General features: G+C 42.5%; 2 protein-coding genes across 3 annotated transcripts in view; one reads left to right on the forward strand and one right to left on the reverse strand.

The window, feature by feature from the left end:
* Window positions 1-26,439, forward strand: part of LOC123773881 (uncharacterized) — a 288,461-nt gene that overhangs the window by 19,792 nt on the left and 242,230 nt on the right. The gene's annotated exons all lie outside the window — the stretch shown is intronic.
* LOC123773880 (doublesex- and mab-3-related transcription factor 2) overlaps window positions 17,451-26,439 on the reverse strand; it is a 67,563-nt gene continuing 58,574 nt past the window's right edge. For both annotated transcript variants that reach the window (XM_069318602.1, XM_069318601.1), the window contains exons 2-3: window positions 18,546-18,958; window positions 17,451-18,387 (exon numbers count right to left, since the gene is read on the reverse strand). In XM_069318602.1, coding sequence (XP_069174703.1) covers window positions 18,024-18,387; window positions 18,546-18,946 — 765 coding nt within the window. In that variant the 5' untranslated portion in view covers window positions 18,947-18,958 and the 3' untranslated portion in view covers window positions 17,451-18,023. The remainder of the gene's footprint in view (window positions 18,388-18,545; window positions 18,959-26,439) is intronic.

A 26,439-nucleotide genomic window follows, 5' to 3' on the forward strand; every position in this document is an offset into this window, starting at 1 on the left:
GATAAATTCGTCTTTTTGGTCGAGCGCCGCCAGGACGCGCGAAGGCTTGAGAACAGGTTGCAACACTCGGGCAGACTCGGCCGTAAACGTCAAACTAGCCCGGAAGCAGGTCGGCTTCCGTGCTAGTGTGATATTTAGTGTGTGTTGGCTAATATCATATATCACTAGTTCCACCAAGCGGCCCGAATTCATAACCCAGGTTAATTGATCCTGGGGCCAGATTTACGAAGCAGTTACGCAAGTACTTACGAACGTGTACATCTTTCCTCAATCTTTGACGGCTTTGGTTACATTTATTAAACAAGCATGAAAACTTCCAAATCAACTGCTGTTATTGTTATAAACAGCCTCCTGGTGTTTCGGAGCTCATTAACTGTTTAATAATTGTAAACAAAGCCGCCAAAGATTAAGAAAAGATGTACATGTTCGTAAGTGCTTCCTTAACTGCCTCGTGAATCTGGCCTCCTGATCTACAAGTTTGTTGTACCTGTTACATTTCAATATAGTATTCTTGTCTTTTGACTTCTTTGTAAACAAAACATCTTCAGAGTGGATGGAGGCGTTATCCAACGACTTCACCTTTCAGTGCGTTCCAATTGTTGAGAACCAGTGCAGGGTACGAGGATTTCCATATATTTTATTCGACTCGTTTGCATTTCTAGTTTCCATTTATGTCCTCTTGATCAGCTTTCATTTCAATTAAAAAGGCTCTCTTTTCCACCTTTTCTATTCCTCTCAGCATCTTGTATTATAGTGTATATAATACATTATAGTGTACTCCTTTCAAGTTTCTCTTCTCCCCTTTCCTTCATTGCCTTACACTTGCCAGGGTTGAGCTCTATCACCCATGTCTCTCCCTCGTGGAGGTTGGTAAATAGGCCCAATTATTTTAAGAATTTGTTTTCGATAATATTCTTTTTTTGCTTTGATATATATATATAAATTAAATACAACACGTGTGACATGCATTTTATATTTTGAACTAAAATTAACCGAGCAACCTGATTTATCCTAACTACGCCAGTTATTTTCAGAACTGTCTAACTTGTGTAAAATCAGACCAATATTAAATAATAAATTCAGCAAGATTTAAATATATCAATTTCGTGATATAAATGTAAACTATTCCAGCGAAGATACAGCCAGAAAAAATGTGCCCATTTCGACGTTGGGGGACAGGAAGCCTGTTTATATACATACTTTAGATAAGTATCGAGGTCCTCCCTGAGGTGAAACTACTGACCTTCCCAGGATGATACTGCCCGCCCCCCCTCCCCCTCCCACAACAGTTGCCTAACTCCCGGGTACCTATTTACTGCTTCTTGAACAGAAGTACAGTATTAGGTGAAAGGGGAGGTGTCCAACCATTCATGTCCCGGCTGGGAATCGAACCCGGAATCCCCGATTGTGAGTCGAGAACGAAGCCAGTTGTGCTAAAAGACCCCTACATTAACATAGAACCTTCAGTAAGCAAAACTATTTGTTATTTCAAGCGGAGAAAATTGACAAATTATTACCACCCTCGGTTTTCTTTTATTGGGGAAAGCTGAGACAAGATTTCGAAAAATCTAATAAGTTAACCTAACTATATATTCGCTTTATGTAGTACATATATGTACTATGTTAGATCTTTATGAGGTTAGATAAGTCCTAGGTTAAATGTTAGTGAGTATTCTTAGATGTTTCGGTGTCACCAGCTCCAGCCAGCCTGGTGAGTACGACGGGCTCACAATAGCCCGAGCTGCTTTAACTGTTTGTTCAGAGTAGCTGAATTTAAAACAACAACAGTCCCAGCCTTAGTTGTGTTATGGCAACAAGAGCCCTAGTTAATGAGTCCCAGTAAATAATATATATAAATATTATACAAAAATTAATATGAGATATGAGTGAATAATCTACAATGAATGAATGAATTAAATATAGGTCAAGATACCCTAATGGGTGAGCGTGGAAGTGGGGATAGAGGAAGAATTAGTGGGGGTGAGAGGAAAGGTTTTCAGTATGAGGTAAAGTGCCAGGGCTAGACCCAGCTGCATGGCATTGAAATCGTTATGACCAGACTAAGGCAGTGAAGGCAAGGAATCGGATCTCTGTGACAACATTTCGTCTTTTCTGAGCACCCACGGAGACAGCCTCCTCAGCTGGGTGTGCCCTGGAGGCTCACATCCAGATGTGGTCTTAGATCTGCTAATCAGCATCGCGGCCCCAGCCAAGGCACCAGAAAACGGGAGCTAGTTGGTCCCCCCCTAAAGAGGGGGGAGAAGAGTTAGGAGGCTATAGTTGGAAGTTTGGTGATTTGAGTAGTGATATTATAGGAGAGGGGTTATGTAAAGGACGGAGCAGGAGGTGGATCGTCGATCAGGTTAAAGAGGGTGTGCGTATGCCTGGGTCTGCTTAGGACGTTTCTGAGGAACTGTGTCGTAGTTGTCATGATAGGTGAGAATTCTGTCAATCTGTTTCTTCCCCATAGTATCCCAGGTTATGTTCAGAGGTGGGATGTTCGCCCACTCATGCAGGGCCTCACTGGTGGTGAAGTCCTGCCAATGGGTATCGAACACCCATCTCAGAGCCCTGTTCTGGGTACGCTGGAGTTTCTTCCTATTTGTTGGTGCTGCAAGTGTGAGTGGGATCGGTGCATATGTTAGGAGTGGGAGAATAAGTGTTTTGTATAGATAGAGCTTGGTGGCTTGGGAGGCATGTTTGAGTGGGTAGAGTTTTGATAGAGCGTTTGAGGCTATAGCTTTCTTGGGTGTTATGTGTGTGTGAAAGCGAAGCTTAAAGTCTAATGTGAGTCCAAGTACTGTGGTGTTGTTGACTCTTGGGATCTGGGTTGCATCTGGTGATTGAGAGTAGAGTTTTACTGGGTCAGGGTTACGTCGTTTGTTGTAGAAAAAGTATGTAATTTTAGACTTGTTGGGGTTTGTTTTTATTCGCCAGTCGTGTTCCCAGAGGATGACTTTGTCTATTTCTTGTTGTTCTTTCCGTGTGAGGGCGTTAATCGTATAGTCTGAGATCAGTTGGGTTACGTCGTCAGCGTAGCAAAGGGTCATTGATGTCCAGTATATTGGGTCAGGGATGTCGTTTATATAGAGTATGTATAAGGTTGGTGAGAGAACTGAGCCCTGGGGGACACCTGCATTTAGGTTGAAGTAACCTGACAGCTTGCTGAGGAACTTGATCTGCATCTTTCTATTTGTTAGAAAGCTGCAAAGTAGCCTCTGCATGTTGTCAGATAGTTGAAATAGAGTGCAGAGTTTGTAACGTAGGCCGTCGTGCCATACTGTGTCAAAAGCTTTTTCGACGTCCTTTGCAATGAGGGCCGTCTTGGCCCTCTGGTGTTTATTTATGGAGAGGTAGTTTGTTATTATGTTCGGTGCGTCGTGTGTTGAGCGGTGTTGTCTGAAGCCAAATTGTTTGTCTGTCAATATGTTTTTGTGTTCTAGGTGATTCCTGAGTTTATGATTAATGAGTTTTTCGTATACTTTCCCTAATGTCTCTAGTAGGCTGATCGGTCTGTAGTTCTTGGGGTCTGTCGGGGATTTTTGGGGTTTTGGAATGAGGATTGCTGTGGCTTCTTTGAATGGGCTTGGGAAATATCCTGATGCTAGTGAGGCGTTGTAGACGTCTGTGAGTGCAAAGATTAGGGGGTCTGGAAGTTGCTTGAGGAGAGCTTGGCCAATGCCAGAGGCTCCTGGGGCTTTACGTCTGGTGTTCTTGAGCATGAGTTTAACTTCTTCAGGTAGTATTGATTCTGTGAGGTCACTTTCTAAGTCGTCTAGTGTCGTGAGGTCAATGGTAGGGTAGTGTGTGATGGCATGAGGGTTGTGTCGTATCCATGTTTCTACTCTGTTTATGTTTTGTATTGCTGTTGGCTGTGGGGGGTGGGGATTGAAGATGTCCTGCCAGTGTTGTTTGAATATGCCTACTACTTCTGAGGGATCGGTGTAGTTTTGATTGTTGTGAGTGATGTATGTAAAGGCAGAAGAGGAGGATTTTCCCCTGATCCTCTTTATGAAGTTCCAAAATTGTTGTGGAGTTGTTTTTCTTTGTATTTCAGCTTTATGTATGAGTTTCTCCCAGTGGTTAGCATGGTCTTGGTCAAGGCTGTTGAGTATGTGGTTTTTGAGTATAGTGAGGTCTGTGTTTGCTTGATTGTATCTGTGAAGGTTGTGGGTGAATCTGTTGTGATAGCAGGAGAGTAGCCTTTTTGTTCTGATCGAAGGAAAAAAGGAGTATCTGGTTTTGTGGGTAGTTTTTGGAATGGTAGCATCAGCTGCTTGTATGATGTTATTCTGGATGGTGAGGATTTGGGAATCTATGTCTGTGTGTGGTTGGTCTTGGAAGTTGTAGGGCTGTGTGCTGGCAGTTAGGTGTTGTTTGAAGGCTTCCCAGTCTGCATTTTGATAGTCATATTGTGCGGTGGCTGGGATGAGTATGGGGTTGCTGGAGAGTGTGAGTGATATGGGTATGTGATCTGAGCCAGTGAGGGGTCCGGGTGTGATGTAGTGTTGTAGGTGGGTGCCTGCTCTGTTGGTGAGGATGAGATCTGGTCTCCCAGTTCCATTGTGTGCGTAGGTTGTTTGGAAGTCAGGGCCAAGGAAGGTGAGGTGTTTGTTTTGGTGGAGTTGGTGTAGTTGTTGACCGTGCATGTTGTGTTGGCGATGGTTGAATGTTTGGTGTTTTGCATTTAGGTCTGCTAGGAGGAAGACTGGTATGTGTGTGTGGTTGAAGAGAGTGTTTAGGTCCTGGAGGGGGAGACCTAAGTTTGGACGAATGTATGTGGTACCAATGATCATCTGCCCGTGTTGAGTGTGAATGCGGACTGCTAGGAAGTGTTTGTGCTGCCAGTTGGTAGTGAGGAGGTCATGTTTATAGGTGTTCTTTATCAGGATAGCAACCCCTTCGTGTGCTTCATCAGGAGATTGGCATGTTGTGAAGCCAAAATGTCTAATTTTGTGAGAGTTCGTCACGAATGTGCTGTTCAGTAGCAGCACATCCGGTCTTTCATTCTCCACAAAGTTAGCTATTGGGTGTCTGATGTTGTAATATGCTCTAACGTTAAATTGTGTGATTTTCATTGTTTACTGACTTGATGGGGGAGTGTTTGTGGCGTTTGAACCGGAGAGGTTCTTCTTTGTGGATTGATTCGTTGTGTAGATAGATTTGGTAATTATAGATTTGGGTAGGAGATATGTTTGACATCCGTTTTTGCATGGTTTCTGATATGAAGTTAGGAAGTTTTGGTGTAGGGGTGAGGGAGTGGTCTGGGGAGGTGTTAGTCCTCTTGGCTGAGAAAGACACGTTTTGGGGCTGATTTTGTGGGATTTTGGGCTTTGTACCTGTGTGGTATTGGGTTAGGGGCGTGAGGTTGGCTAGCGTGTTGGGCGTGAGGTGAGTTGACGTGTTGGGCGTGTGGGCTAAGGTGAGTGAGGTTACATGTTTCTTGGTATCTGATGTCCTTCTTAGTGCTGGGTCGGTTTTCTTGTGTATTTGGGTTGTTCGTCTTGCATGCAGAAATTTTTTGTTTTGTTTTGGTGAGTTTGTTCTTTTTGACTGAAGGGGGGTAGCTGTCATGGGGAGCATGGTCTGTGAGAAGCAGTTAGAGGCCTGGGTGTCAGGGGAGGGTGTAGATGGTTCTGGGTTTGATGCTTGGGGGGTGATGGGGGGAGGGGGTGGTGTTGGGTTTGTTGTCTGGGAGGTGGTGAGGGGTGGGGGCGAGAGTAGGGGTGGTACTGGGTTTGATGCCTGGGGGGTGATGGGGGGTGGGGAAGAGAGTGGGGGTGGTGCTGGGTTTTTTGTCTGGGAGGTGATGAGAGGTGGGGGTTGTACTGGGTTTGTTGCCTGGGGTGTAATAGGGGGTGGGGAAGAGGGTGGGGGTGGTGCTGGGTTTTTTGTCTGGGAGGTGATGAGGGGTGGGGGTTGTACTGGGTTTGTTGCCTGGAGTGTGATAGAAGGTGGGGGTGATACTGGGTTTGGTGTCTGGGGAGTAATAAGGGGTGGTGGTGGTGGTGGTGGTGTAAGTGCTTGTGGGGTGATGGGGGGAGGTGTTAGGGGTTGTACTGGTTGTGACGCCATGCTGGGAGGGATGGCTATGTGAGGGAGGTTGTTTGCTAGTAGGATTTGTTGGATGTTGGAAATTGCCTTCCTCGTGTCTCCTTGTGCTGATATCTGTGCTATTATGATAGCTGCCACTATTCTCGGGGTGTCGTCTGTTGGTGGGTGAGGGGGGGGGAGGGGGGGCCTGAGTATGGTGGTGTGCGAGATGGTGTCCGCTGGTGGTGTGGGTTTGGAGAGGTGGGAAACCTGGGGGGGGTGGGGAGCAGGGCACCTCTACCTTGAGGGTTGATGGGTATTGTTTGAGCATTTTGGGGAAGTGTGTTGGGGCGGTGAAGCTGGTTAGTGAGGTTTTGGGGATAGAGCTGGCGTGCTGTCTGGGCCTGATATTGGGGTAGTGTGTCTGGGGTCTTATTCTTCATTGCCTTGATGAGTTGCACCCTGATTTTGCAATTGTGGTGGGTGGCAGGATGGCTTTCACCACAGTTTATACAGCATCGTGAACCTTCTGTGCAGTCTTTCCAGAAATGTCCTTTGTTGGCGCATAAGGAGCAGGCTTGTTCCTTTTCCTTGCATTGCCTGGTGGTATGGTTGAATCCATAGCACTTGAAGCATTGTGTGTAATGGATTGGTATGTGCTCATCTTGAGGTTATAATGTGGGATGGAAATGTGGTCTGCTTTAAAGCCATGTGTGAGGAGGGATTCAGCTTCAGTGGGGGAGGAGCATCGGATTCTGAGGATCTTTGTGTTTGGTGGGTGGAAGAGATCTTCTATGATGATGTTGTTGGCTTTTCCGATGTCAGCAGTACGTTGTTTGTCTAAAGTTGTAATCGTGGAGAGGAGGGTGGTGTCTACGTTGAAGGCAACAGCAGTGCAATTATGTTTCTGTTCCAGTGTCAGTGCAGGGGTGAGTCCTAATGTCTGTAGTCCTGTTCGGGCTTTGGGGGGTGAGGCAAGCATAGAGGTCAGATTCAGAGGGTAGAAAGAGCTTTATTCCTTTGTCAATGGGGGGTGATGGAGGCGTAAGGAGTCTGGGTGATCATGTAGATTTTCTGTCCTATTCCGTCAGGGTCAGGGGGAGGATCAAGAGCATAGAGGAGGCGAAGGCAGTGCATTTTAGGTGAGGTAGTGGTCTGGTGGAGGAGGTGGTGGTGGGTTTACTCAGCAGGGTAGCTGGTGCTAGGCTCCCTCGCTTAAATCTACAGTCTTCTGCCACCGGGATCGTCATCAATGTCAGTATTAAATGGGCGTAAAAGATGTGAATTTAATGTGAATACTAATCCCGGGTTTATTTAAATTGTGCACATATTAATGTTGATGATCAGTAAATCACCCCAATCTCGGTATCATCAGAGCATAGTCTCGCAAAGAGCTTTGTCTGTCTTGAAATCAAATGAGGTTGTGAAAGTGATAAACTGTCAGAGAGTGACAGCTCTAACCTTATCAGTGTCGAGTTACTATAGTGAGTGACCGACGACATGTAGTGTGTGTGTGAACAGTATTATTATATAACACATTTGAGATAGGGTGTTACAATCTGTTTACCGGAAGTATTGAGAGAGATTGATTACTACGGGTCTTATTGACACGTAAGTAGTGTAATGATATATATTATCATTATCACCATTGTGTTATTATTGTTGTGTGTTGTCTTGTATAAGTGACATCTTGTTATTGTTTCGTCTGAGTGATAAGCAGTAATTAGTGTGGTTAGTTGTTGTAATTATTGAAGTGTTAATTTTCTTTGGTGACTCTGTGTGACAGTGTAATTAACGTAAATCATTGATTGTTAACTGTCCGAGTGACAGATATAACGTAATTGATTGTTAATGGATTATCTTTAATTGTTAGCTGTCACGTGACAGTGTGTAATAACGTAAATTGATTGAGTGTTGATTGTCAATCGACTTGATAAAGGTCCAGGACGGACCGAAACGTCGTCGTCTCTTCAATTTCTAGTGTGTGGTTTGGTCAACAGTTTTCAGCTACGTTATTGTGACTCTTCATCTGTATATTGTCAAGATGTTGTGTATTAAAATATCATTACATTTTGTTTAATATAACATATATAATTGACTTATTCATAGTCATTTGATTATAAGAAACTACTAATTTACATATGAATCGGCATTTTTTTCAACAAAATTTGGGCGTGATTATACCACATGCTTCGCAAAAATTATTTGGTTTAATCAAAAATAACGTTTTTCTTTATAATTAGGTATATATAGCTGGAAATGTTAAATCTTGATAGCTATAGAGATTTACTAAGACTCCAATTTTCAACAATTTCTGTTGTGAAACCTTTCAATTGATGTAAGGTGCGTTAATCTCGGATGAACCACCCTATATGTCAAATGATGTATGCAGCACCCAAAGGTTAATTGTTGCTTATATCCGGGTTTGATAAGTCCACTACGGGCTCACCATAGCCCGTGCTACTTGGAACATTTTGTTCCAAGTAGCTGAATCTAAAACAACAACAAACAACCGAGTTTGGTGTTGTAGTAAGTTTTTTTTTAGTTAAAGCTGACCTTGATCTTAACAATTTAAGGCCTTCAAACTTTGAGCATCCGTTTATTTAAATATTAGTACATTCTTGCATTTTCTGATACATTTATTGTTGTTTATCAACAATTATTATTTCAATTACCTTTCAAATTTTTTCTCCATAATGTCTTGTGCTGATGAATTTTCAAATATACTTGAAGTGTTTTCTGTAACATTGATTATGAAGTAATGAATTATAATCTCAGTAAATTTTCGTGTGCTATATTTTCCTTTGCAATATTATTAGCAGATGAACACATATTTTTATTAATATTTGCATGTTGATGTTTTTAATTGTTTAGGGGTGTGGTCTATTATAATTAATCTCTGTGCTGATACTTTTACCATGAGAGTCCGTGTCTTAATATGACTCCATAGACGCACACCTATAATGAAAACTTTAAAAGCTTACCAGTAAAATAAAGGTATTGATGAAAATAATAGTAACTGGTTGCAACAGTGTTTCGTTCTTCCCATTAAACAGGAGTCATTAGTTGTCTGTTCCTGTCTGTGTATAATAAAACAGGTGGTATTGTAAGTGGTATATAATTAGTATTACCACTATATGTTTCAGAGTGGGATACACTGTAATAGTGTAACAAATGGAATCTTTGATACACTGTAATAGTGTAACAAATGGAATCTTTGAAGTACTATTTTCCACGTGTGAGCGTTCTTTCCCAGAGTTATATTACAAATAATTGTCTTGATAAGGATCAAACAATTTATGGCTCATGGTCTATTCTTGAGCTATGACCTCAAAATAGACATCAGCGTGGAGGGGGGGGGAGGGTTGCCAGGAATCGTGGGAAAATTAGCAGTAGTATGAGAACAAGAAGAGAATTATTCAGCTGCAGAGTAATTAATTTAGAGTAATCATGATTTCAGTCTTTTGGGTTGGTGTTAGGCCTAGCAGCCTCGGGAGTTACTAAGACCACCAGAGTTGATTTCTGACGGACCAGCAAGTATACTTTAGTCCTGAACGTAGTGCAGGATTAAACTATATACACAGAGTACCGGGGTATACTTTCCGTGGTATAATATATATATATATATATATATATATATATATATATATATATATATATATATATATATATATATATATATATATATATGACCATGGATTCATGACCATGGCTACCAAGACCATGGATTCTCATGCCATGGTCTTGGTAGCCGATGGCATGAGAATCATGTCACTGAGGCGCTGGTGTGGGGGAATAAAGTAAAGTGACCTTTACAGAACATTTAGCTTTATTGGACATAAGATTTATATAACTTTATTGAGCTCCCACGACCTGTCATTCTCAGACAGCATAAATTAACTGCTAATGAATACTAAACAACTCCTAAAATGGGACATTATATTTTCGTCAAAGCTGGCATATATCACACGTAAGTCCGCTGCGGTAACTGAAACGCAATGTTCATGCATAGAATTTAGGTTCACCTGTTCAGGAACTCGGCACCTGTGTCGGCGACAATCGACTTATAACAGAGTGTTTAAGAGAAGCTGCTTGCTGCACTAGTCAGCTAGGATCTGCTGCGAGCGAGGATATATCTTCTTGCTGTGGACGTAAAGCCATCTTCTACTGCGGACGTAAAGAAATATCCTGCTGCGGACGTAAAAGAGCTGTTTCTGGATACGTGAAGGATTTCCTGTTGGATACCTGAAGGGTCTCCTGCTTAATACGTGAAGGATCTCCTGTTGGATACGTGAAGGATCTCCTGTTGGATACCGTGAAGGATTTCCTGTTGGATACGTGTAGGATCTCGTGTTGGATACGTGAAGATCTCCTGCTGGATACCTGAAGGATCTCCTTCTGAACACTTGAAAAATATGTTTGAATACAAGCGCAATAAATGACTTGGGTTTACAATCAACTTGAAAGCATATCACGTGGTAATCACCAAAGGAATAATATAAATGGGGAACTGAGTTTTCTCTTCGGTGACTACGAAAACGATGTTGTAGTTTTTGGAGGTCAATTTCTTGTTAACAATGAAAGAATATTGGAGTTTCAGCAGTTGCAGCTAGCACACTGTGCTTTGGAAGTGGCCATCCTCCAAGATCATTGATCGGGGCGTAGCAGCATCTCTCATAATTTACATTTACTGTTTTGTAGTGTCATAACAAACAGTTCAAGTCTGAAAAAAGTCTTTGTAGTCGTAGTTTCCGTTTAACATCTGTTGTCACTCTGTATGGACAGCTTATTTCTACTTTTGGCAGAGCACTTAAATAAGAATGCATGTCGAGTGATTAAAATGTGGACAAACCTATTGATTATTTATTTATAAACAAGAGGATACATTGAGTTGAGAGAGTACGTAACACTGATGTTCTGACATTCTTGTATAGCCACTAATACGCACAGCGTCTCGGGCAGAGTCTAAGCATCGCTGAGTGCGTACGGAAGAATTCAAACTCTGAAAGGAGGTTGTTGAAAGGGAGCATAAAAATATCCTTTGGACACAGAAAGTGGACTTGTTTCTCATTTTAGGACACTTGATATCTTGCTGAGAAACATTGCTTAACAAACACTCATCTGATTTTAGACACATGGACAAATGGTTCATATATTGGGATCGTATTACATTTGAGATACCAGTGTTAATTTATCTCTTAGTATCTGACAAAATTTGGCTACAATTCTTTTGCTGCAAAAAGTGATAAATACTCTACATTGAATTGGATAATCCTATGCATGGTATAGCACGTAAATGTTAAGTCTCCATTTATAACACAAATATACACACACAAGCCAAACATTCGAACCCTCAGTCATGCGCACACACACAAAAGTTGCCAGAGAGCCTAGATCTCCTTCAGAAGAGAGAGCACAGCCTAATTAACACGCAGCCTAGTGAACCACTTTGGAATAATTTAATTCCATAACTCATAAGCCGTCTAGCCACACCATTGCATGTATTAAATTTTAAGTAAATTCTGATTATATTTTTTGACATACATAAAGATTAGTTCCTATGTTGGTTGCACCAAGCTATCACAGAGCTGCACCAAGCTATCACAGAGCTGCACCAAGGTATCACAGAGCTGCACCGAGGTATCACAGAGCTGCACCAAGGTATGACAGAGCTGCACCAAGGTATGACAGCTGCACCAAGGTATGACAGAGCTGCACCAAGGTATGACAGAGCTGCACCAAGGTATGACAGAGCTGCACCAAGGTATGACAGAGCTGCACCAAGGTATGACAGAGCTGCACCAAGGTATGACAGAGCTGCACCAAGGTATCACAGAGCTGCACCAAGGTATCACAGAGCTGCACCAAGGTATCACAGAGCTGCACCAAGGTATCACAGAGCTGCACCAAGGTATCACAGAGCTGTACCAAGGTATCACAGAGCTCGCCTCTCTCACACGTCTTTAACAGCCATCGCTTTAAGGCAACATGACTAGGACAAGAAAATCCCTCAGGAGGATTATAGAAACAAATAATGCTACTCTTGATTTACACTGATGCATATAGAAAGTTCGTTTACCGCTGGAAACACTGAAATAATTAAATATCACTATATAAGAAGTTGCACTGGCATCTACTGAAGCACCCATACTAGGCTGAGAGGCAACACGATAATGCTAACAAAACTGATACAGAATTAAGTCAGCATTAGTAGCTCAGGGTCGAGTATTATCCAGAAAACGGCAGCAATGAGATAAGATTTTTGTTCTGTGAAACTGTTGTGCTTCAGATGAATTACAAGTGTCAGGGTGGTACAATCTGGTTCGTTCTCGACTCATCACAATCGAGAACTCTGGGATCGAATCCCGGGCAAGACAGAAGTGGTTGGGCGCATTTCCTATCACCAAATGCATCTGTTCACCCTAGCAGCAAGTAGGTAAACCAGGAGTTAGTCAGCTGATGTGGGGTTGCATCCAAGGGAGAAGGGATGGGAGGAGCCTCAATATAAGCCTAACGCCTATAAACACACTCTCGCTGCCTGTCCCCAGATATAATGAATTATATATACAATAAATATTAACTATTCAGTGATACGCTGACATCCGAGTTACTTGTTTGAGAGCGTGAATCGGATCACAATATTCTAGTGAGGTTGGTGTTGTCGCAGCGCGTCCAGGGATGAGGCTGTGGATCTTCCTTGAGACTCGTAAGAATGATCAGAACGGAGTCATTAATGTTATCTGCAGGTATTTCAATACCGAATTCATATTAATTTCTGGAGTTTAGTTCATAAATAACTTGAATGCTAAAGCTCCCGTCATACACACTCGAGCTGTCTTTCAATTTTGAATACGTCACATGACACCAACAATCATTACAAAGACTACTTGCATCATTGCATGAATTCATAAATTGACATTTAAGACAAAAAGTTAAAATATCAATCAAAATGTTTCAAAGAACATTTTTTTATAATAATAATATGCATTAGGACATCTTTGGATGTTAGAGCTTTTACGTATATTGTTTTTGTTTGTGACTATATGCAATAATTATTAAGGTGTTCTTTGAAAAAAACAATTTCTTCCTAAAGTCGACGGCATTAAACCCATAAGTTCCAAGCCAGCAAAGTTTCTCATGGAAAGGCACTTCCTACCTCAGCGATACAGGTTTACAGCTTTCCTGATGTAGCTACTAGAGGATAATACAGGTTGTGGAGTGCAACTCTTCCTTACCCCATAACCTCAACCCAAAACCACACACCTCACACAGTCTCATTAGGTCACCTGCCAGGTGAGAAACCTTCCCAAGACCCTCACACTACTTTCAATGGAATATCCTTGGCAAGAACGCAATAACATCTGGGAATGAGACCCCGCATATACACAAGCACTTCACCACCACCTGGTACGGGTACTCCAACACATTAGGGTCTCACAGGGCCTAAGAAAAAAATCCCCTTCATACCATCTAGGGACTCTACACTAATATCACACTATCTGTAAGGAAACCCATACACACGACGTCCCTGCGTCCCTTCCTTCCGTCGTTGTCTTGAAAAAATACTACTGGGATCAGAGCGATTCCAGGTAATTAAGGCGATCTAATTCTTCACCAAGCGGTGTAACCCATTTATCGTTGCATATGCACTTTAATTTACTTTAGTTCTGGATAATGTTCAGGATATAATATGTGAATCCTGTGAAAATTGAAAGAGAATAACCATTTTAACCAGAAACCTAGTTAACAAAAACTCAAACCTATATATATATTAATAATAATGAATTGTAATATTTGCATCATAACCTCCATTCTGATGTCAAAAATTTTAGCAAAATGTACTAATAGAGCTGCGTAGAATATATTAGGTTTGTATATAAAATTAAGTAATCTTAAATTACATAGTTTCAGCATGCAGACATAATTTTTTAATTATGTTAATTTAATTTAAAACGTACATACACAAGGCGCGTCTGGGATTAATCAGGTACCTGGTTCGAACCCCCGTCCCATCCAAATGAGTTTCTTCTAAAATTTACATAAAATTAGTTAAATGGATTGAATAACTTCGTTTCATCCGTTTTATTTCTGGATGGAGATTTTTATTACAACATTTTTTCTTTTTTGTGTAAATGTTGATGCTTGTTTTCGTTATACTTGACAATTACCACTTTATTCTTTTATATTTTAAATGTGTTACCAATAGATTTGTATTTGTCAATTTCGTAGTTTTGTGCGGCAGTGAGATAACACAAGAATATTAAAATTCAGAAAACAGCAGAAGGCTGATAAGAGATGATTCCTAATTATATCCACCCAAACGTATTAGTATATATGTCTAACCTAAACTTGAAACAATAAACCGATCAGGCGTCTATTGAGGTAATACTTGGTTAACGGTATGTATGACGGATATTCCGGCCACATTGGGCTCCGCTTTAGAATGGTTCTCCATCAAGGTATTCCCCCCTCCCCACATTATTCTATTTCATTCGGAATTATATTTAGTTTAATAAAACCCTTTGTAATATGTCTGTGGCCCATTTGGGTACTCGGTTTCCACCTGTGTCCCCCTTGTTCGTGTTCCACCCATGTTAAATAGACTGCATTGTCTTTGTCCACCCCTGTCAATTCCTCTGAGAATTTTGTAGGTGGTGATCATGTCTCCCCTTACTCTTCTGTCTTCCAGGGACGTGAGGTTTAGCTCCCGCAGCCTTTCCTCGTAACTCATACCTCTCACGTGGCTCATACCACAGGGCACGAACATGTGTGTGTGTGTGTGTGTAGCATCCTATTACGGTGCCTTTACTGTCAATGTAGCAATCTTATGTTATATTTTCAAAATTTTTGAAGCACTTATAAACTATTTGCCTGAACCTAATACTGAAGAAAAGCTTGACAAGTATTAGATAATCACATAACAAGATTGTATAAACCTTCGCAAGAAGATTTCTTCAGTATTTACGAACATTTGTAAATTTAAATTCTATATTTAATTAATGTGGCTATACCGCCAGTCCTAATGCTTTTAATATTTATTGAATGGTCCTGCCCAGTCATGCTCTTGAACCTCGCTCATCCTACACAGTTGAGAGGTTATAATCGGCTCAAAGACAGGCCAAGAAGCGCCCCCTGTTGATGATGTTGAGCACAATCACTCCTCCAGAGGGGGTTCATAATCCTTCAACCCATCCTCCTAAAATGATAGTACATGTAGCAACTATTTGGTTGAACTTAAAAATATTGTTGAACCTAAACAAAGTTAAACGTTCTGTACTATTCATTTTAGAACTTGAGAAAAAGCTAAAACCAAACTTAAACATTCCTAGTATAGTACATATGTATACTAAATTAAGTAAGTGTATTAGGCCCAGGACTGTTTGTAGAGGTTAGGCTAGGTTCTTAATTTACATTTCAGGTTATCTAAAATTACATTTGGGTTTATTTAATAAGACAAAATGTGAGCTTTTGGGCCTACAGTGCATATTGGTAAATTTGACCAAATAGTTGTTACAAGTACTATCATTTTAGGAGGACAGGACGTAACACCTCACTCGGGTCCATTCACCATTTGCTATTTTGTTTTTCCATTTGATTCGTGAAGCATTGTTAACCATACACCCGCGATTTACGGCTTTTATTCAGCTGCGCTGTTTAAAGGTTAAGGCCACCACAATAGCTTACCCACCAACCAGCCAGTATACTTTAGTCCTGAACACTGTCCAGGACTAAAGTATATTCTCAGGATATATATACACCGAATCGTAGGATACCTTATCTAGGTGTATATGTCAAAATACACTAGCGAGATAAATCCGCTGCAACACACACAACAGCTTTGGAAACAAGTCAACTGGGTAAGCATTTATCCTTGTACCGTAAACTCTCACTCTTTATTTAATATGAGAGATTCAAAAGTTGGTACCTATATGCTTGCCTTCAGAGTTAACCCCATATCTGTATGTTTTTATATTTGAACAGAGTCTTTAAATCTATTAGAAATAAGTATATATCATCTAAAATTAGTAGTACATCAAACAACCTTTTCATCAAAGATCTGACGACAAAATATTAATCTTCCTAAAACTGAAGCAATTAGCAAACTCGAACTCCTCATTCTCGGAATAAGATTTGTGAACTCTTAAGATCTAGCCCATTGTATTGTGATTAGAACGTTCAAAATAAAAACCAACTGGTTTATTTGCTGACCAAAATTATTTGTAATTTAGTTTTTTTGTAAATAAAACGGTTATTGGAAGCCACTTAAATACTTATCGTACCGCATGTAAACATTCTCCCTCGATGAGAGCATACTGTCAGCAAGATAAAAAGAACTAAGTCAGTGTGGCTGCGTAGCGACACTTGTGAGCGGTGGTGTAAGCCCTGCCAATCCACATCCCTTCCCCCAGTCATCCATTATGCACTAAACACCACCCTCAGACCCCCACCCACAGTCTTATACCCTCTCCCTTGTCCAACCCCCCTCCCCGCTCTCAGTATTCCCCCCCCCCCCCACCACCCCCGCTCACCGCAGGTTTGCTGTATCACAATCTATATAATGTTCCCAGCCACCAGGCTCGACGCGGATAAACATTACCTCCATCCTGTAATTTTCCCAGCTGGCAAAGCATTACCAACCTTGGCATTTAATATAATAATTCCTTGTCGGGAAGACGCGACATCTCTCACCAATTTTAAGAGCTTCCAACATCTGCAAAACCATGAGAGTTGTGATGTTATTATCGAAGACCTTATTCAGTTCTTACTGAAGTCTGTGCAATTTTTTCGTGCATGTGTTTTTTTTTTGCGAGTGATTCCGCCAGCGTGCGAGGGTGTGGTTCAAGCCCAGCAAGGCGATTGTGTAGCGCAACACACACACAGTTATATTTCTATGTGATAGTCGTTATAGAACAAGATGGAGACTACGTTGTGGGTGGTGGACACACGCACTCTGCCTGACGAGTCCAGGGATGGAGCAGGTCCGAACCCGTTGTACTGCTACATTATCTTCTCTGATGTAATACGTTCTTGAGAGTCCACTGTACGAATAACAGATGCTCACTGAGACTCGTCATCATGTTCACGTTCTCTGACATTAGTTCACTGTACTCGTTCACTGTCCGCACAACAGGTAAAGGAAATATCCGCGAGGGTTAGTTCTAATTGCATACAATTTCATGATGCAAAATTTCGTCATTTAAGAGAGGCATCACTTCTCTGCAGCTAGAGACGAAGATATTACATATACAGGACATGGAGAGCGTTGCCAGGACGCGAGGCTCGTTGCCAGAACGCCATCACTAACTTGCCTATAAAGTTATTTAAACTAGAATACATAATTTGACAATTTGTGAGCAGAGCTTCTTAATAAGAAATAAATGCAGGAATCGAATTATTTGTAAAAAATAAAATTCTGGTCAATATTAATAATGTTTTTTTTTTAATAAAGAGCCCATTAAAATGAAAAAATATGTAGAGTAACAATTTATGCTAAAAAACAATAATTTTGGGGCATCGAAATCTTCAGGCCTGAAAAAGCGTGTCACGAGGCTTCATGGTAGCGTGTCACTGACCTTCCCCAGTCTTCAGCAAGATCAGAATTTCATCACTCAACATCATGGTTACACACACACACACACACACACACACACACACACACACACACACACACACACAGGGCATGTTACCCATTTGGAATTGTTGTATTATGTCTCAATTGGATAACACAAATGGCTTGTCTGTGGCAACTTTGAAATGAGGAGTTATAAATTTAACACATTTTTCCATTATTCACTTGTGGTTAGTTCTGTTCACATATTTATACACTTATATTTAATTAAGTTCACCTGTATCTCAGAATAAATACCGTGCGTACTGCTATGCATAAAAAATAACTTGACATTTCGTCTTTGTTTAAAAAAACCGCGATTGTTTTGCATGGTTGGCACTGCACCTTAGGCGACACGATTGTCCACTAGTTCAGGAGGGCGTCAGTGGTGGGTCTTGGGCCTCACCACCTGGTTGATCATCTCAAACAAGTCCTCGTTGATGATGTTGGACGTCTCCCGCACCAGTTCATCCAGGCGTGGGAACTCTTTGGGTGTTCTGGGCGGTCTGGTATACTGCGTCGTCTCCATGGGTTCCCCGCCTCCCTCCCCGACGCCCAGGTCCGCTCCCCCGCCTCGCTGGTACACCTGTTGCTGCTCCCGCGTCAGTTTCTGTTGCTCCGCCATATAATACTGCCGTTTCCGCGTGATTTCGCACTTCTCGCAGTTATGGTTCTCCCGGTATGGGCAGAACCACTTGTGGCCCTTGACCTCCACGTAGATACCGTGGTTGGCACACATGCGACACCTGAGGCGGATACCAGACAGTTAGGAACAAGGTCTGCGATTGGGTTTTGTACTAGCATGCTACAAAATGTTAATATAGTGGACTGAGACAATATAGATATAGATATATCAAATATTAACGGAACACCGTACTTCCACGAGGAAGATTTGCATTATTACCGTTGTTTTCGCTTGCCTTTCTTCTTGGCTTCGTCGTCGTCGACAGGGAAGGGGGACAAGGCAGCTCCATCACCGCTACCGGTAGTCCCCAAGTCTGTCGGACTGTGTGGATTGTAGCCGTTTGGGTATCCCTCCTGTCCGACGTAGCCCGGTGGGCTATGAGTGCTGTTGGGATGGGGGTAGTCGGTAGGGTACTGCTGGAGACCGGGGCTGCTTGGGGGCATATACCCAACGGGAGAGCTGGGATACTGGCCACAGTCTGGTCCGTAATCATAAGACTGCTGGACAACTTCGGGCGCTGGTATCCGTACTTCAGGCGCCTCTGTGTTGAAGCTCTCAGAGAGGACAATACCTCTACCGCCGTTGAAGAAGTCGAATTTCTTCTTGGGAGCCATAGCCATTTTGCACGAGTTCTGTAAATAGACGTAGAGAATGTTGAAAATGTTTATATACCGAATATTGTATTTTTTAAGATGTTTGGAGTTCTTGCATGTTAATTGTTTATCTTGATATAAAACCTTTTTCATAAGTTTATATAAATATGAAATTTTTTGTTTATTCATGAATTAAAACACTATATGCAAAATTATTTTAATCTTTAACTCTACCGTCATGAGATTAGAAAAGTTCCTCAAAAATACAAATTCACTACAAATTCCAAATGATTTAATTGACTGAATAATAACACAGAAGCCACAACAAGGCACCAAGACCCGCTGGAAATGTGGAACCCGTGACAAGATACAGATTAACTCGTTTTCTATAACACAGAATAGAAAAGAAAAATGTAAATTATCAGAAGTCTATATGAGATATACACTTCTGATAATTGACATTTTTTTTATCGTTGACATTGATTGTCACTCAAGCAGCTGTCACCCAAGCTGCTTGGATGACAGCTTCTCCTCCATAGCAACCTACCCAGACTTTGTGCCCTGGAGAGGCCACTCCAGACTGACAACCAGAGCGCAACTCCATAGCCTCCTGAGGCTGATAGATGCCAACTATATGAGACGTCAGCAATGTTTGCAAGGATAATGTTAGCAAATAGCAATGTGAAGTTTTCTACAATCATAAGTGGCTAGTGTTGTAGAATGGCATTCCTTACACATGCGTCGAATTTTATGGGCTATTCCTGCCCGTGCTACCTTTTGGGTGGCTTAATCTTTGGGTCTTTATCGCTGGTAAATCTACCAATCTGTGGCAATCCAGAGAATCTATCGAAACTGATGCTGCTACAGGAGAGGACACACAGAGGTTGTTCAACATCCTCCCAGCGAGCATAAGAAATATTTCCGGAACAACCGTGGACATCTTTAAGAGGAAACTAGATTGTTTCCTCCAAGGAGTGCCGGACCAATCGGGCTGTGGTGGCTGTGGTGGGTATGTGGGCCTGCGGGCCGCTCCAAGCAACAGCCTGGTGGACCAAACTCTCACAAGTCAAGCCTGGCCTCGGGCCGGGCTTATGGAGTAGAAGAACTCCCAGAACCCCATCAACCAGATAACACAGAAATGTGTGCCCTGTAGTTACAACCGAGGTTATCTTGAGATGATTTCGGGGCTTTTAGTGTCCTCGCGGCCCGGTCCTCGACCAGGCATCCACCCCCAGGAAGCAGCCCGTGACAGCTGACTAACACCCAGCAGCCAGATTCACGAAGCAGTTGCCCAAGCACTTACGAACCTGTACATCTTTTCTCAATTTTTGACGGCTTTGTTTACAATTGTTAAACAGTTAATGAGCTCCGAAGCACCAGGAGGCTGTTTATAACAATAATATCATTTGACTGGGAAGTTTTCATGCTTATAAACTGTTTAATAAATGTAACCAAAGCCGTCAAAGATTGAGGAAAGATGTACACGTTCGTAAGTACTTGCGTAACTGCTTCGTGAATCTGGTCCCAGGTACCTATTTTGCTGCTAGGTAACAGGGGCATAGGGTGAAAGAAACTCTGCCCAAAGTTTCTCGCCGGCGCCTGGGATCGAACCCAGGACCACAGGATCACAAGTCACGCGTGCTGTCCACTCGGCCGACCGGCTTCCCCCGCTCGGCCGGCCGTCTCCCCCCGCTCGGCCGGCCGGCTCCCCCATCAAACCGATGCATCAATCAACGCGTCGAACTCCATAAAAGAGGTCCAGTTAATCCAGAGAGAGAGAGAGAGAGAGAGAGTCCTGGAGTGTAATATTCAGTCCTCGCAGGTAGAGTCAGGTTCTTTATGGGACGTGTTTATTGTTGGTAAAGGTCGACCAGTTTGTGGTCAAGTTCTCGCGTATATATTGACTACTTCTCAACCATGTGTAGAGAGAGAGAAACATTTTAAAAATAAACGCTTAACAACCCGGCCTCTCCAATAGTACATCGCATCTTGACGTGAAAATCCCCTGAGGCCAAAAATGTATCTACACAAATCATAGCGGCTCACAAATTGACGTGAGATCCCGTTTTCTATTTCCGGGACCTCGGTTAGGTTAGGTTTGGATAATTAAGTAGATGAGTTTAGTGACGTGAAAAGTATAAGGTATAAAATTTTAGTTGGGTAGCGGTTTGCTGCCTCTGACATGTTCTCTATTGGAGCCGTCTGCGTGGTGCAGAGGTAGAGCGGCCTCACACTCTCGGAGGCCAGAGTTCCAGTCTCCTAGTGCCCAAGGGAATAAAATATTAATTTCCACGACAGTGTGCTTGACAATTTATCCACATAAATGTTCGGAAGGCGGGACTAGGAGTTGAAGCTTGACACTGGCAAGTGCAAATCAAGGATAGTCTGCACTCTACAAACTCGTTCCGCCTGCCTGTCTGCCCTGCCTGCCTGCATCTGCCTGCCTGCCTGTCTGCCTGCCTGCCTCTGCCTGCCTGCCTGTCTGCCTGCCTGTCTGCCTCCCTCCCTGCCTGCCTGTCTGCCTCCCTCCCTGCCTGCCTGCCTGTCTGCCTGCCTGTCTGCCTGCCTGCCTGTCTGCCTCCCTGCCTGTCTGCCTGTCTGCCTGCCTGTCTGCCTGCCTGCCTGCCTGCCTGCCTGCCTGCCTGCCTGCCTCTGCCTAAAGACACACGTCATAAGAGTTACGTAATGGGCCAATCGTCTAGACAGGATCCTGAAGCGGACCAAGAGGAAACCCACAGAAAACGGGACGACACCAGACGGGGGGGGGGGGGGGGGGGGAAGAGGGACGGACATAAACCCGGTTTATGCAGGAGGATATTTATTTATTTTGTATATATACAAAAGTTATATATATTGTTTATTTATATTTATAAATATCAAATTAAATTTGTTTTATTTAAATATATTATATTTAAATATATAAATGTATTATATTTATAATTTATCAAACTATATTTTGCTTATATATATATATATATATATATATATATATATATATATATATATATATATATATATATATATATATATATATATATATATACACAGAGTTCATTCATTCTTGTACAGCCAAAAGCACGCGTAGCGTTTCGGGCAAGTCTTTAATCCTAATTTTTACACACACGTTCCCAGCAAGCCGCCCGTAGCAGCTGATAACTCCCAGGCACCTATTTACTGCTAGGTGACTCCAAGGCATCAGGGTGAAAGAAACTCTGCCCATTTGATTCCTCCTACACCAGGGATCGAACCCTTAGAACTACGAACCCCGAGCGCAGTCTGCTCAGCCGTCATGCCTTCCCCCCTCTTGACCTCTCAATCGGTGATGGAGATCGGGAAATAGTTCAAACCAACACCACCAAAGCCGGCTGTCTGTTCCAGTGTTCAATTCTGAACGTTCGAAATTATTGGGTCGTTATCTTGAGATGAGGTTATCTTGAGTCGATGACAATACCATGATAAATACTCTAGGGAACTGCGGGAAACTAATGGGAGAATTACTATGAATTAGATTTAACGGCCGCCGTTACAAGAGAGAGAATTCCTAAGATAGTTTGACAACATTATATATTCTCTCACTTGATCAGAAAAAAAGGAACAAGTTTAGGTATAGTAAGGTAAAGCTTTTGTGAAGTTCAGGGTGTAGAAGCCAAGGTCAGGGAAAGTTCAGGGTGTAGAAGCCAAGGTCAGGGAAAGTTCAGGGTGTAGAAGCCAAGGTCAGGGAAAGTTCAGGAGTGTAGAAGCCAAGGTCAGGGAAAGTTCAGGGGTGTAGAAGCCAAGGTCAGGGAAAGTTCAGGGGTGTAGAAGCCAAGGTCAGGGAAAGTTCAGGGGTGTAGAAGCCAAGGTCAGGGAAAGTTCAGGGGTGTAGAAGCCAAGGTCAGGGAAAGTTCAGGGGTGTAGAAGCCAAGGTCAGGGAAAGTTCAGGGGTGTAAAAGCCAAAGTCATGGAAAGTTCAGGGAGTGTAGAAGCCAAGGTCAGGGAAAGTTCAGGGTGTAGAAGCCAAGGTCAGGGAAAGTTCAGGGTGTAGAAGTCAAGGTCAGGGAAAGTTCAGGGGTGTAGAAGCCAAGGTCAGGGGAAGTTCAGGGTGCAGAAGCCAAGGTCAGGGTAAGTTCAGGGTGCAGAAGCCAAGGTCAGGGGAAGTTCAGGGTGTAGAAGCCAAGGTCGGGGGAAGTTCAGGGTGCAGAAGCCAAGGTCAGGGGAAGTTCAGGGTGCAGAAGCCAAGGTCAGGGGAACGTTCAGGGTGTAGAAGCCAAGGTCAGGGGAAAGTTCAGGGTGCAGAAACCAAGGTCAGGGAAAGTTCAGGGGTGTAGAAGCCAAGGTCAGGGGAAGTTCAGGGTGCAGAAGCCAAGGTCAGGGTAAGTTCAGGGTGCAGAAGCCAAGGTCAGGGGAAGTTCAGGGTGTAGAAGCCAAGGTCAGGGGAAGTTCAGGGTGCAGAAGCCAATCAGGGGAAGTTCAGGGTGCAGAAGCCAAGGTCAGGGGAAAGTTCAGGGTGTAGAAGCCAAGGTCAGGGAAAGTTCAGGGTGCAGAGGCTAAGATCAGGGTAAGTTCTTTGTGTAGAAGTCAAGGTCGAGGAACGCTGAGTAAGACTGAACATAAAGGAAAACTGGCTGGCAGGTGAGGCAGCCTGACCTTGCCAGGTGAGTGACATCAATGCCAGGTGAGTGACATCAATGCCAGGTGAGTGACATCAATGCCAGGTGAGTGACATCAATGCCAGGTGAGTCAGATCAATGCCAGGTGAGTGACATCAATGCCAGGTGAGTCAGATCAATGCCAGGTGTGACATCAATGCCAGGTGAGTCAGATCAATGCCAGGTGAGTGAGAAGATCCGTAGATGTCCGGTATATTGAGGTCAAGTTTATAAATCATAACTAAGCCCACTTTTAGGAAAATCAACAACAAGTTAAGAGATCAAAGTACACAAAGTGATCAAGTGCCCATATGGACACGTTCAGAATACATAGTTGTTGACAGGTGAAGCTTAAACATGATAATTATTGGAGAATTGCACTTGCAGAGACTGGTCGAGACGCCCCCGGCCTCGTATCTCACGTGTCTGGACTCTAAATTTATTTGTCTGGCGGGTTAGTTTCCCGGAGCGGAGTAATGCCCCCCCACCAGGCGTGCGTGGCGAGGTGGGCTCGGGCGAGAGTGTAGTGGTCTCGTTGAAGGACTGGGGCGAGGGTGTACCGGTCTCGTTGAAGGACTGGGGCGAGGGTGTACCGGTCTCGTTGAAGGACTGGGGCGAGGGTGTACCGGTCTAGTTAAAGGACTGGGGCGAGGGTGTACCGGTCTCGTTGAAGGACTGGGGCGAGGGTGTAACGGTCTCGTTGAAGGACTGGGGCGAGGGTGTACCGGTCTCGTTGAAGGACTGGGGCGAGGGTGTACCGGTCTCGTTGAAGGACTGGGGCGAGGGTGTACCGGTCTCGTTGAAGGACTGGGGCGAGGGTGTAACGGTCTCGTTGAAGGACTGGCAATGGTGTAGTGGCACACACAGCTCCCTATGGAAGCAGGTTGACGAGGAACTCTGTAGGATATGACAGGTGCTTGTAGATACTCTTAACACATATGTTGAAGAGATCATTGAAAGGAAGATGATGCGCCAGGCTACCTCAGAAGAAGCGACTAGCAACACAGTATCTGTCCCTACTATTAACATAAACATGAACTTCTTTTCCACGACTCATAAAACGAGTCTGAACGACAGTGATACAAACACGAAACACCAACCAGGAGATCGAGTTAACAATACACTTTGAGAGCAACAAGATCACCAATTTGCTCATGAAGAACTCTCCCGACACCAAACAAAACGCCTTCAAAGAGACGAATGTCGCTAATGCCTTCATACTTCCACTTTGGAATTGTCAGCCCCAATGATATCAGTATATAGGAAAGACAACAACAAGAGTTTTATGGCACCTGGCAGTGCACAAACAGCTAGGGTTCATTATAGAAATATTACCTCAATCAAATCAAACCAGAGATATCCTCAATCGAGATATCTCAATCGACTTGAGAATAGTCCAGGACGGACCGAGACGTCGTCGTCCCTTCACCTTCTAGTGTGGTCTGGTCAACAGAGATATCCTGACAAACACTGAAATAATCTACAGACAACGGAAGATGTAACATTAGCACAACATATTAATCAAACTCGACCAACTCTCAAGAGCCAGCCAACACTCAAGTTACATTTTACATTCTCCAAGACAGAGACAACATCCAACCTACCGCCAACCCACCATCAAAACACAGGCAGGACGGAAACTGCAGAAATCCTATTGATCCGTACGACACCTTGTTTCACCTCACTCTCCGCTATATATATTTGATTTCTCCAATTATATTGTACCCATACGGGCTCACCATAGCCCGTGTTACTTGGAACTTTATGTTCCGAGTAGCTGAATCAAAAACAACAACATTAAATTGTACCCATTTTTACTGTGCCTTCAAAAATGTTGACAAACTCAACGAAAGTTAATTTTTAGCGCCAGAAAGGATTAAAGAGAGAAGAGAGAAGAAGAAGGGAGAGAGAGAAGGCACCTGGGCGCCCCCGGTGCCCCCTCTATTAAAATATATATTATACCTAGTGCTAGCAAACTTAGATAAGTTTAATGACTATCATCGAAATAGGCCTAGGGAATGTGTTAATAGTTATGACAAGAAAAATCCTATTAAAAAAATGCCTAATCTGTGAAAAAAGTATATAGTCTTAAATCGTTACAACGGACATATTCTCAAATAGGTATTCCTTACTTCTGTGTATATATATATATATATATATATATATATATATGTCGTACCTAGTAGCCAGAACGCACTTCTCAGCCTACAATGCAAGTCACGATTTGCCTAATAAGCCAAGTTTTCCTGAATTAATATATTTTCTCTAATTTTTTTCTTATGAAATGATAAAGCTACCCATTTCATTATGTATGAGGTCAATTTTTTTTATTGGAATTAAAATTAACGTAGATATATGACTGAACCTAACCAACCCTACCTAACCTAACCTAACCTATCTTTATAGGTTAGGTTAGGTTAGGTAGCCGAAAAAGCTAGGTTAGGTTAGGTTAGGTAGGTTAGGTAGTCGAAAAACAAATAATTCATGAAAACTTGGCTTATTAGGCAAATTGGGCCTTGCATAGTAGGCTGAGTAGTGCGTTCTGGCTACTAGGTACGACATATATATATATATATATATATATATATATATATATATATATATATATATATATATATATATATATATATATATATATATATATATATATTGGTAGCAGTCTTCCTTGTAAACATAATATGAATATAACCGAAAGAGTAAGATTAATGATTCTAACACGAATCTTCTCACTATTTATGTTTTTCTTCACTGTCGAAGGAAGTTAAAAAAGTAACTCTCCAGAGTTCATTTTCACATTATATTTATGGTCTGACGCCTAGGGGAATCGTTTCGTAAGGCACTCCTTACATTTTCAAAGACAAATTTTCCATACTCTGCCAATGCTTATATTTG

Source organism: Procambarus clarkii, chromosome 91, assembly GCF_040958095.1.
Source record: "Procambarus clarkii isolate CNS0578487 chromosome 91, FALCON_Pclarkii_2.0, whole genome shotgun sequence".
In the NCBI taxonomy this organism is placed as follows: domain Eukaryota; kingdom Metazoa; phylum Arthropoda; class Malacostraca; order Decapoda; family Cambaridae; genus Procambarus; species Procambarus clarkii.